We start from the raw sequence: 12,122 nt of genomic DNA, 5'->3' as shown, positions 1-12,122 counted from the left end.
AATGAAACTAGACCACTCTCTTTCACCATACACAAAGATAAACTCAAAATGGATGAAAGATCTAAATGTGAGACAAGATTCCATCAAAATCCTAGAGGAGAACACGGGCAACACCCTTTTTAAACTCGGCTACAGTAACTTCTTGCAAGATACATCCACGAAGGCAAAAGAAACAAAAGCAAAAAAGAACTATTGGGACTTCATCAAGATAAGAAACTTTTGCACAGCAAAGGATACAGTCAACAAAACTAAAAGACAACCTACAGAATGGGAGAAGATATTTGCAAATGATGTATCAGATAAAGGGCTAGTTTCCAAGATCTATAAAGAACTTATTAAACTCAAAACCAAGGAAACAAACAATCCAATCCTGAAATGGGCAAAAGACATGAAGAGAAATCTCACAGAGGAAGACATAGACATGGCCAACATGCACATGAGAAAATGCTCTGCATCACTTGCCATCAGGGAAACACAAATCAAAACCACAATGAGATACCACCTCACACAAGTGAGAATGGGGAAAATTAACAAGGCTGGAAACCACAAATGTTGGAGAGGATGCGGAGAAAAGGGAACCCTCTTACACTGTTGGTGGGAATGTGAACTGGTGCAGCCACTCTGGAAAACTGTGTGGAGGTTCCTCAAAGAGTTCAAAATAGACCTGCCCTACGACCCAGCAATTGCACTGTTGGGGATTTACCCCAAAGATTCAGATGTAGTGAAATGCCGGGACACCTGCTCCCCAATGTTTATAGCAGCAATGTCCACAATAGCCAAACTTTGGAAGGAGCCTCGGTGTCCATCGAAAGATGAATGGATAAAGAAGATGTGGTTTATGTATCCAATGGAATATTGCTCAGCCATTAGACACGACAAATACCCACCATTTGCTTCAACGTGGATGGAACTGGATGGTATTATGCTGAGTGAAGTAAGTCAATCGGAGAAGGACAAACATTATATTTCTCATTCATTTGTGGAATATAAATAATAGTGAAAGGGAATTTAAGGGAAGGGAGAAGAAATGTGTGGGAAATATCAGAAAAGGAGATAGAACATAAAGACTCCTAACTCTGGGAAACGAAATAGGGGTGGTGGAAGGGGAGGACAGCGGGGGGTGGGGGTGACTGGGTGACGGGCACTGAGGGGGGCACTTGCCCGGTTGAGCACTGGGTGTTATTTTGTATGTTGGCAAATTGAACACCAATAAAAAATAAATTTATTAAAACAAGTGGCAATATCTATCTGTATACTATCTGTTAAGACACACAGGGGAAGTTTTTAAAGAAAAAGTTAATTATATAGTTTACTTTAGTTAGTATTATAATATAGTCTGCTCCAGGACAGAGGCATAGGCAGAGGGAGTAGCAGGCTCCCTGCATAGAGCCCGATGTGGGACTTGATCCTGGGACTCCAGGATCACACCCTGAGCTGAAGGCAGGTGCTTAACTACTGCGCCACCCAGGCAACCGTGAAATTTTATATTTTTCTACTTGCACGTGTAAGTGTCTATTTAAAATAGTATTACCAACATATAGTATAACACCCACTATATGTTGGCAAATCAAACTCCAATAAAAAATATATACAAAAAAAATTTTATAGAGCTCTCCATCCCCCAAAATTTATAAGCTCTGCTAACCAATACCCGAAATTCAGCAATAAATGAATGAATAAATGAATGAATGAATGAATGAATGAATAAATAAATAAATAAATAAATAATAGTATTGACACTTTAAGAAATGGGGATTATATGATTTCCCTAGAATATGAACTTTTGATTGACTTTCTACTAACAAGACAATTTTACAACTCTGTATGTGTCAAGTTGTAGAAAACTGAGTTTTCTTGTACAAAGGAATTTTGCGTAATAGAGATAGAATGAATTTCTACCATGTAGAAATGGCCTCAAGGATTAAATTTTACTCTCTAGGGATACTTGGGTGGCTCAGTGGTTGAGCATCTGCCTTTGGCCCACGGAGTGATCCTGGGGTCCTGGGATCCAGTCTCATCAGGATTCCTGCAGGGAGCCTGCTTCTCCTTTTGCCTGTGTCTCTGCTCTCTCTCTCTCTCTCTCTCTCTCTCTCTCTCTCTCTGTCTCTTATTTATAAATAAATAAAATCTTTAAAAATAAATAAATAATTTTTACTCTCTATAAGATATTAACTACTTTTGCATCTATTAACATTTTTTCCGGTATTCCTAATCGTATGTCTATTCCTGAAAGACTCCTTTGAACTAGTTTTAACATTTAAAAGTTACCACATTAATTAATGAATCATAAAATCCTTGACCCATGTTAATTTTATATTTGTGTAAAGATCATAATTATATTTTTTTGAAAATTATACTTTAACATTAGCCATTTTCTTAATGTCTTTTCAAGGAAAATACTAAAAAGGGAGATAATAATTATAGACAATATGAATCATTGGAAAAATAATACAAACAAAAAACAATATTATCAACCAACTTCTACTGAGTACTTAACAGGTGAGAGGCAATGTATAAGTTCTTTATCATTTATTATATTGTACTCTGAGATTGATACTATGATTATTCCTTTATTTTCACATGAGGAAACTGTCGTTTATGGATGTGAAATAACTGTGTTAAGGTCACATAACTTGTAAATAGTAAAACTGATGAGCATTAAGGAGGGCACTTGGTGAGATGAGCACTGATGTTATACTATATGTTGGCAAATTGAATTTAAAATATTTTAAAAACTGGGATTTTTAACTCAGATTTGTCTGTTTCTGAGACCAATACTTTTTACTAGTATGCTACATATTTTTAGTACATGTTAATTGTTCTTTTTTCCATTTTAAAAAAAATTATCTGAATTTTGAAATAACCAGTAAACTTGGAAAAGTATGTCAATAAATAATGTTAAACATTTAATTATTAGGATATGACTGTACATATTTAATTTTTTAGTCTGCACTATGAACTTTCTATATCAAAAATGTGAAATTTTATATATTTTTAAAATATTTTATTTATTTATTCATGAGAGACACAGAGAGAGAAAGGCAGAGACATAGGCAGAGGGAGAAGCAGGCTCCATGCAGGGACCCCAATGTGGGACTTGATCCTAGGATTCCAGGATCACACTGTGAGCTGAAGGCCGGCACTTAACCACTGAGCCACCCAGGCATCCCAGAAATTTTATATTTTTCTACTTGCATGTGTAAATGACTATTTAAAATAGTATTGCCGGACAGCCTGGGTGGCTCAGCAGTTTAGTGCCACCTTCAGTCCAGGGTGTGATCCTGGAGACCAGGGATCGAGTCCCACATCCGGCTCCCTGCATGGAGCCTGCTTCTCCCTCTGCCTGTGTCTCTGCCTCTCTCTCTCTCTGAATAAATAAAAAAATAATAATAAAAGGCATACCTTGGTAGAGTATTTTTAAAAAAAGTAAGCAATCCAACTGTATGCTGTCTACAAGAGACTCATTTTAGATTTAAGGAAGCACATAGGTCAAATATGAAAGAATGGAGAAAAAATCCAGGCAAATGGTAACCAAAAGACAGCAAGGATGAATATACTACTATTATACAAAATAGAATTTAAGACAAATGCTATTATAAGAGACACGAAACACATTATACAATGATAAATTATCAATTCACAAAGAACATATAAAAATTAGAAACATAAAGGGAGCAAACAACAAATCTCCTAAATATATGAAGGAAATTGACAGAATAAGAGGGAGAAATAGCTCTACAGTAATAGGGGAATTCAATTCTTTACTCTTCATAATGGATTGAATAACCAGATACAAGATAAATAAATACATGGAAGACTTGAACATTGGGGCGCTTGGATGGCTGGCTCAGTTCGGCGGCTGCCTTCAGCTCAGGTCATGATCCTGGGGTCCTGGGACCGATGCCCACATCAGGTTCCCTGCTCAGTCTGGAGCACAGAAAGAAACACTACAGTTTACAAAGGCTGATGAGCTTGGGGATGCCCTCTGAGTCAAGGGACTTGTTTGCTGCCTTAGTGAGCCCTGGGTCCAGAAGCCCATAAGAACAACGATCATGCCAGTGCAAAGAAAAAAAAAATAAACATATAAATGGCAAAGTTTTTTTTTCTTTCTTTTTTAAAAATTTTCCCCTCTTTCCTTCCTTACATTTCTTTTTCTTTTCTTTCTTTAAAAGCTTCATTTTAGAAGAGCAACTATAGGGCGGCCCGGGTGGCTCAGTGGTTTAGCGCCACCTTTGGCCCAGGGCCTGATCCTGGAGACCGGGGATGGAGTCCCACATTGGGCTCCTTGCATGGAGCCTGCTTTTCCCTCTGCCTTTCTCTCTCTGTGTGTATCTCATGAATAAATAAATAAATGTTTAAAAAAATAAAATATGTCTCTTTGGCATATTGATTATAAAAAAAGAAAGAGCAACTATAGTGGAAGGGGAGGTGGGCGGGGAGATGGGGTAACTAGGTGATGGGCACTGAGGGATGCACTTGACAGGATGAGTACTGGGTGTTACACTATATGTTGGCAAATCGAACTCCAATAAAAAAATATACAAAAAAAAAGAAGAGCAACTAGCACACAAATCAACCAGTCCTAGAATTCCACCAGATGGCTAGGGGAGCTGCTGAAATGCTCTCTGAGTGGGAGGGGCTGACAGACATAATCTATGCTCCCCTCTTCTCCTTGAAAGCATAGACCAATGCACAGTCTGTGCATTGTAACTGGCCTGCAGCATCAGTGAGCATAGGGTCCATAGGTCACACCAGCAACAATGGATATGTTGGATACTAAGGAGGCCTTATATATATATATACAACATATATACAACATATATACAACAATGGATATAATGGATACTAAGGAGGCCACATGGTGGTATACACCAGGATACCCTGGTTAGTGCTAACTTCAGCCCTAGCCTTTGTGACAATGTCACAAAGGTGAAAAGCAACCTGGAAAACTCCAGGACCATATCACTTCAGCTTCATTCAGTTGGCTTGCTAGGATACCTCTGGTGCACAGTGCCCCTGTGCTGAGTACCTTGGGACATCTCAGTTTGCACCCAATTCACCTTCAGTTGTATTTTCAGGGTACATTTTGTGTGAAGGACCAGGGGCCACTGCACTCATTTTAGCTTTCACTGCCCTTCCATGGTACCCCCTGCATGGAGTCACCAGGACCTTCCAGCATGTCCCTTGCCTTGGCTCTAGGTGACCCTTCAGTAGACTGTTTCTATGGAGAGTCCTGAAACACCCTGTTTTGCAACCATTTCAGCTTCAGCTATCCTGCAGTTTCCCTCCGTGCACAGAGCCAGGGTACCTTGAGACTGCATCCCTTTAGTTTTAACTACCCTGTCAGGGCACCCTTTGTGCAGAGAGGTCAGGATGATCTTTTCCCATATACCACCTGAGCTATGCCAAGGCACACCCTGCACAGAGTGCCCTGGGCCACCCTTGCACAAATTCCAGATTAAGCCGTAATTCCAGGGTGCCTGAACACATAGAACCCTGGGACATCCCAGCCTGCATATAGTTCAGCTTTACTTGTCCTGAAAGGGCACTTGCTGTGTGGAAACCCTCTGTACCCACAGCTGATGCCAGACACAGCTCCAGCCAATCACCAAAAGTCACCATGCACACGCAATCTACATAGTGGATAACGATAAACAAGATCATCCCTTCTAGTTTAGGAGAGATAGCTGTTCTACCTAATCCATAGAAACAAATGCAGAAAGGCAAGCAAAATGGGAAGACAGAGCAATATTCTCGCAAAGAAAGAACAAGACAAAACTTTTGAGACAGAATTAAATTACCTGGAGATAAGTGATATACCTTATACAGAATTTAAAGTAATGATCATAAAGTAACTCACTGGTCTGGAGAGAAGAGTGGAAGAATTTGGTGAGATATTCAATAAAGAGATAGAAAAATATAAAAAAGAACCAGATTTGAAGAATAAAATAACTGAAATAAAAATGCATTAGAGGGAATCAGCAGTAGACTAGCAGATGCAAAAGAACATATCACTATATTAAGAGACAGAATAATGGAAGGCCCCTAGCCTGAACAATGACAAAGAAAAAACAATTTTCAAAAATAAGCATAAGTTAAAGGATCCCCTGGTCAACATCAAGCAAACAAATATTCACATAATAAAGATTTCAGGTTTTCTTCCCACTGATACCGCTGAATAAGCATCATTAAAATCTCCCTTCCCACCATCATCATGCCTAGGTCAGAGACTCTCAAAGAACCTGAACAGTTGTGGAAGCTCTTCTTTGGAGGTTTGAGCTTTGAAATAACTGAGAAGAGTCTGAGGAGCTATTTTGAGCAATGGGGAATGCTTATGGACTGTGTGGTAATGAGAGATTCAAAACCCAAGTGTTTCAGAGGCTTTGAGTTTGTGACATATGCCACTGTGGAGGAAGTCGATGTAGCCATGAATGCAAGCCATGTCTTGCATCCACATGAGGTGGATGGAAGAGTTGTGGAACCAAAGAGGGTTGTCCTCAAGAGAAGATTCTCAAAGACCTGGTTCCCACTTAACTGTGAAAAAGATTTCTGTTGGTGGCATTACAGAAGACACTGAAAAACATCATCTAAGAGATTATTTTGAACAGTGGGAAAATGGAAATGATTGCAATCCTAACTGACCAATCCTAACTGACCAAGGTAGACAGAAAGAAAGGCTTTGCTTTTGTAACATTTGATGATCATGAGTCTGTAGACAAGATTGTCATTCAAACATACCATAATGTGAATGGCCACAACTGTGAAGTAAGGAAAACCCTATCGAAACAAGAGATGAATAGTGTTGCATCCAGCCAAAGAGGTCAAAGTGGCTCTGGAAACTTCGATGGTGGTCATGGAGGGGGTTCTGTTGGGAATGGCAACTTTAGTTGTGGAGATAACTTCAGTGGGAGAGATGGCTTTGGTGGCAGTAAAGGTGGTGGTGGATATGGTGGCAGTGGAGATGGTTGTAATAGATTTGGTAATAATGGAAGCAACTTTGGAAGTGGCAGAATCTATGTGATTTTGGCAATTACAACAATCAAATCTCAAATTTTGGACCCTTGAAAGGAAGAAATTTTGGAGGCAAAAGCTGTGGGCCCTATAGAAGTGGAGACCAATACTTTGCCAAACCACAAAACCAAGGTGGCTATGGAAGTTCTAGCAACAGCAGCAGCTAAGGCAGTGGCAGAAGGTTTTAATTACTGCCAGGAAACAAAGCTTAGCAGGAGAGGAGAGCCAGAGAAGTGACAGGGAAGCTCCAGGTTACAACAGATTTGTGAACTCAGACAAGCAGTGTGGTGTCAGGGCCTGGCTGCTACAACGTAGACATTTGTAAACAGTACTCATGTTTATGGGCAAAAAAATCTCTAGAGCAGTATTTGTGACTGACTCTGTAGAAGGTTATTTTGTTTCTGTTCTGTGGAAAGTGTAAAGGATTCAACAAAGGGTTTTAACGTAGTTATTTTGTTTGTTTCTTTTTGCACCGATGCTGTTGATCACGAAAGGTAATAGTCTGATTGATCAGGCTGAATGATTGTGTCTTTAAAAAATAAATAAAGAGGGGATCCCTGGGTGACTCAGCAGTTTGGCGCCTACCTTTGGCCCAGGGCGTGGTCCTGGAGTCCCGGTATTGAGTCCCGTGTTGGGATCCCAGGGTGGAGCCTGCTTCTCCCTTTGCCTGTGTCTCTGCCTCTCTCTCTCTGTCTCTGTGTCTGTCAAGAATAAATAAACAAAATCTTTAAAAAAAAAAGAAATAAAGATTTCAGGGATGCCTGGGTGGCTCAGTGCTTAAGTGTCTGCCTTTGGCTCAGGGTGTGATCCCAGGATCAGGGATCTAATCCCACCTCAGGCACCCTGTGAAGAGCCTGCTTCTCCCTCTGACTGTGTCTCTGCCTCTCTCTCTGTGTCTTTCATGCATAAATAAATAAAATATTTTAAAATATATAAATAAATAAAGATTTCAGAAGAAGAATAGACAGAGAAGGAAGTATAAAACTTCTATGAAGAAATATTAGCTGAAATCTTCCCTAATAAAGGGAAGGAAATAAACATTTAGGTAAATGAAGCACAGAGAGTTCCAAACAAGATGAACCTAAAGAAGTCTACAAAGTGACAATAATTAAAATGTGAAAGGTTAATAATGAAGAGAAAAAGTTAAAAGCTGCAAGATGAAAGCAAAATGTTAGGTACAAAGGAAAACTTATAAGGCTATCAGCTGATTTTTCAGCAGAAACTCTGCAAGCAGGAAGTAAGTGGCATGATGTATGCAAAGTGCTGAAAGAAAAAAAAATGTGACTACAGCAGATACTCTATTCAGCAAGTTTACCTTTCAGATTTGAAAGAGTGATAAAGAGTTTTCAAAGACAATCAGAAATAAGAGTTCATCAATACTAAACCAGCCTTACAACAAATGAAGGGACTTCTATAAATGGAAAAGAAATGGCCATAATTAAATGTAAGAATATTATGAATAAAAGATGTATAATATGACAACATATACATAAAACATGTATGAAGGACTAAAAAAAGAAGAAAGAGGGGAAAAAGTTCTTTTTTTCCTCCCTAAAGGATGTGTTTGAACTTAAATGGCCATCAAATTAATATAGATTGCTATATACATAGGATGTTATATAAGAACTTCATGGTAACCCAAAATCTATACTATATTCTAAAAAATAAAAGGAAAGCCAATTAAAACACTACAGAATTTTGTCATTCACAAAAAAAGAGAGCAAGGCAAGAAGAACCAGAGAAGAAATACAGAAACAACCAGAAAACAAATAACAAAATGCCCATAAATATATACTTATCAATATTTTCTTTAAATATAAATGTCCTAAATGCTCCTATCAAAAGACATAGGATGGCAGAATAATTTTTTAAAAGATTCACTTCTTTGCTGCCTACAAGAGACAAACTTCATACCTAAAGTTAGTTTCAGATTTAAAGTGAAGGGATGGAATAATATTTACCATTCCTGTGGAAGTGAGAAAAAAAAAAGCTGAGGTAGCAACACTATCACAAAAAAGTAGATGGTAAAAAAGAGTGTAACAAGAAAAAAGAAAGAAGGCTATTACCTAATGATAAGAGGATCAATAAAATCAAGTGTAAATATCCATGTACCCAACACTGGAGCACCTAAATACATAAGGCAAATATTATGGGGCATAGAGAAATTCATGGTAATACAATGATAGGGGGCTTATCATCCAATTTGCATTAATGGAGAGAATATCCAGACATGAAATCAATAAAGAAACAGTGTCTTTCAATGATACATTAGACAATATAAACATAACAGATATACACAGAACATTCCATCCAAAAACAACAAAGTACACATTGTTTACAAGTATACTTGGGATTTTCTCCTGAATAGATAACATGCTAGGCCACAAAACAAGCCTCAATAAATTTCAGAAGACTGAATTCATACCATGCATCTTTTCTGACCACAAAATTATGAAACTAGAAATGTTTCAAAAGAAAAAAAAAGTAAAAAAACAAACAAACCCACAAATGCATGGAGGTTAAAAACATGATACGACACAACCAGGGCATCAAGGAAGAAATCAAAGAAGAAATAAAGCAAAAATAAATGGGGACAAATAAAAATAAAAACACAATGTGTTAAAATACTTCAGATGTAGTGAAAGTAGTTCAAAGAGGAAAACATATAGCAATACAGGCCTGCATCAAGAAATAAGAAAATAAACCCTCAAACAATATAACCTTATACCTAAATGAGCTGGAAAAAAAAACAATAACAACAAAAAAATTCCAAGTTGAATAAAAGGAAAATAGTAAAGATCAGAGCAGACATAAATGGCATAGAGACTGGGAAAAAAAAAAAAGAATGAATGAAACCAAGAATTGGTTCTTTGAAAAGAATAGCAGAGTTGATAAACCCTTAGCCAGATTCATCAAAAGAAAAAGAGAAAGGACTCAAATAAATAAAATCAGAAATGAGAGAGAAGTTATCTGAAACCACAGAAATACTATATATATATATATATATATATAAATACTAGGGCAGCCTGGGTGGCTTAGCGGTTTAGCACTGCCTTCAGCTTAGTGTGTGATCCTGGAGACAAGGGATCGAGTCCCATGTCAGGTTCCCCGCATGGAGCCTGCTTTCTCCCTCTGCCTGTGTCTGTCTGTCTGTCTCTCTCTCTCTGTGTCTCTAATGAATAAACAAATCAAATCTTTAAAAAAAAAAAAGAGAAAATACTATGAAAAATTATGTGTCAGCAAATTGGACAACCTAGAAGGAATGCATAAATTCCTAGTAGCATACAATCTTTTAAAACAGAATGAGAAGGTATATAAAATTTGAACAGTCCAATTGTTAGTAATAAAATTGAATCAGTAACCAAAAAATTATTAAGGAATAACTATTCAGAATCAGATAGCTTAGTAAATTCTACCAAACGTTTATTTTTAAAAAATATTTTATTTGTTTATTCATAAGAGGCACGAGAGAGAGAGAGAGAGAGAGAGGCAGAGACTTAGGCAGAGGGAGAAGCAGGTTCCCAGTAGGGAGCCTGTTGCCAGACTGGATCCCAGGACTCCAGGATCGTGACCTGAGTCAAAGGCAGATGCTCAACCCCCGAGCCACCCAGGTGTCCCTCAACCAAACATTTAAAAAAGAGTTGATATCTACAGTCCTCAAAGTATTCTGAAAAATATAAGGGGAAAGAATGCCTCCAAATATATTATATGAAGCCAATACTATTATGATATCAAAACCAGACAAAGGCACCACACACACACACACACAAAAAAAAACAAAATAAAAGAAACAAAAACAAAACAAAACAAAAACAAAACACCTTATCCTACAAGCCAATGACCAGGAATACAGATGCAAAATCCTCAATAGAATATTAGCAAACAACATTCAGCAATATGTTAAAAGGATCATTCTCCATGATCAAATTGGATATATTCCAGAGATGCAAGATTGTTTAATATTCACACATCAATCAAAATGATACATCACATTAAAAAAACAAAGGATAAAGATCTTGTGATTGAGGACTTCTGGGGAAGATGGGATAGTGGGAGGACCCTATGCTCACCTTGTCCTATGGATACAACTAGCTAGCACCCCCAAAACCCCCAGAAAATGACCCAAAGACTGCTAGAACACACAATCTCCACAGTTAAATGAAGAGAAGAGGCCACATCAAATTGGTTAGGAAGGACAGTGATGTAGTTTGGAAATAAAGGGGCCCATGGGACTGTCCATGGGAAGAAAAGTTGCCACAGACATAGAGAGGGGAAAAAACACCCGCACACCAGGCACCCCAGACATAGGAACCCTGTATGGGGAAGATGAATCCCCATAATATTTGGTTTTGAAAATCAGAAGGGTGAAATTTCAGAAGTTTTTATAATCAGCAGGTCTTAACACCTGGAACTTTAAAAATTCACAAGATTAGGTAAGGGAGAAATAGGAGGTCAAGAGGAAACTGAGTTCCTGACCTTAAAGAAAGGTCTACTGAGATACAGCATAGAAACAGTAGTTTGAAAAACAGCTGGGATATACAGGAGGGAGATTTCTTTACTTGTCTCAGAGCATGTGCTGGAGGTACAGGGATCCTTAGGAGACTTCTGAGGAACAAAGAAACTAGCAGGTGCCATTTCCCTGCCCTAGAACCCAGTCTAGAGACACGGAAACTGTGCAAACCAGCACACTGCCAAAAATTGCTACCGAATTTGCCAACAGCATTTCCCATCTCCAAATACTCATGGGGACCTGTCCCCTCCTGCCCTGCTGCAAGAGCTTTCTAAAGTAGTTCCAGGTCCCCTTCCACAGCAGATCTGTGCAAACTTTTCTAACACTGTGGACCCCATACCCAGGTTCTCCTGAGGACCTGCTACCTCCAATATGTACTTGCCAGAGGCCATGCAAAGGAGTGCTACAAGCATGGCAGTGTGCAAACAGCAATAATAGGGGGCAGTACCACTCCAAGGTGATTCTTGCCCCAGGAGGAGGGGAATATAACCACATACACCAGTTCAACTCTGCTCAGCAGTGAGCGGTGGCAGATATCTGCTCTGACTGCAGAATCTATCCACGAATGAAAGCTTCTCATGGCATAACACAGGAAACGTGG

The 12,122-nt window shown here is 38.6% G+C and overlaps 1 protein-coding gene across 14 annotated transcripts in view; it reads right to left on the bottom strand.

The window, feature by feature from the left end:
• Window positions 1–12,122, bottom strand: part of KLHL4 (kelch like family member 4) — a 150,357-nt gene that overhangs the window by 7,086 nt on the left and 131,149 nt on the right. For 7 of the 14 annotated variants that reach the window (XR_011998365.1, XR_011998364.1, XR_011998368.1 and 4 more), the window contains one exon: window positions 7,597–7,712. The exons of 5 other annotated variants lie outside the window; for them this stretch is intronic. Coding sequence is in view for 3 of the 9 variants with exons in the window: in XM_072745038.1 (XP_072601139.1) it covers window positions 7,597–7,712 (116 nt within the window). In the remaining 6 variants the exon portion in view is untranslated. Of the gene's footprint in view, window positions 1–3,528; window positions 3,928–7,596; window positions 7,713–12,122 lie in introns of those variants that run through there. 2 more of the 14 variants (XM_072745042.1, XM_072745039.1) reach the window with 2 other exon arrangements.

This window comes from Vulpes vulpes, chromosome X, assembly GCF_048418805.1.
Source record: "Vulpes vulpes isolate BD-2025 chromosome X, VulVul3, whole genome shotgun sequence".
Taxonomy (NCBI): domain Eukaryota; kingdom Metazoa; phylum Chordata; class Mammalia; order Carnivora; family Canidae; genus Vulpes; species Vulpes vulpes.
The sequence above is the reverse complement of the archived record's forward strand: the minus strand, read 5'-3'. Positions and strand labels throughout refer to the sequence as shown.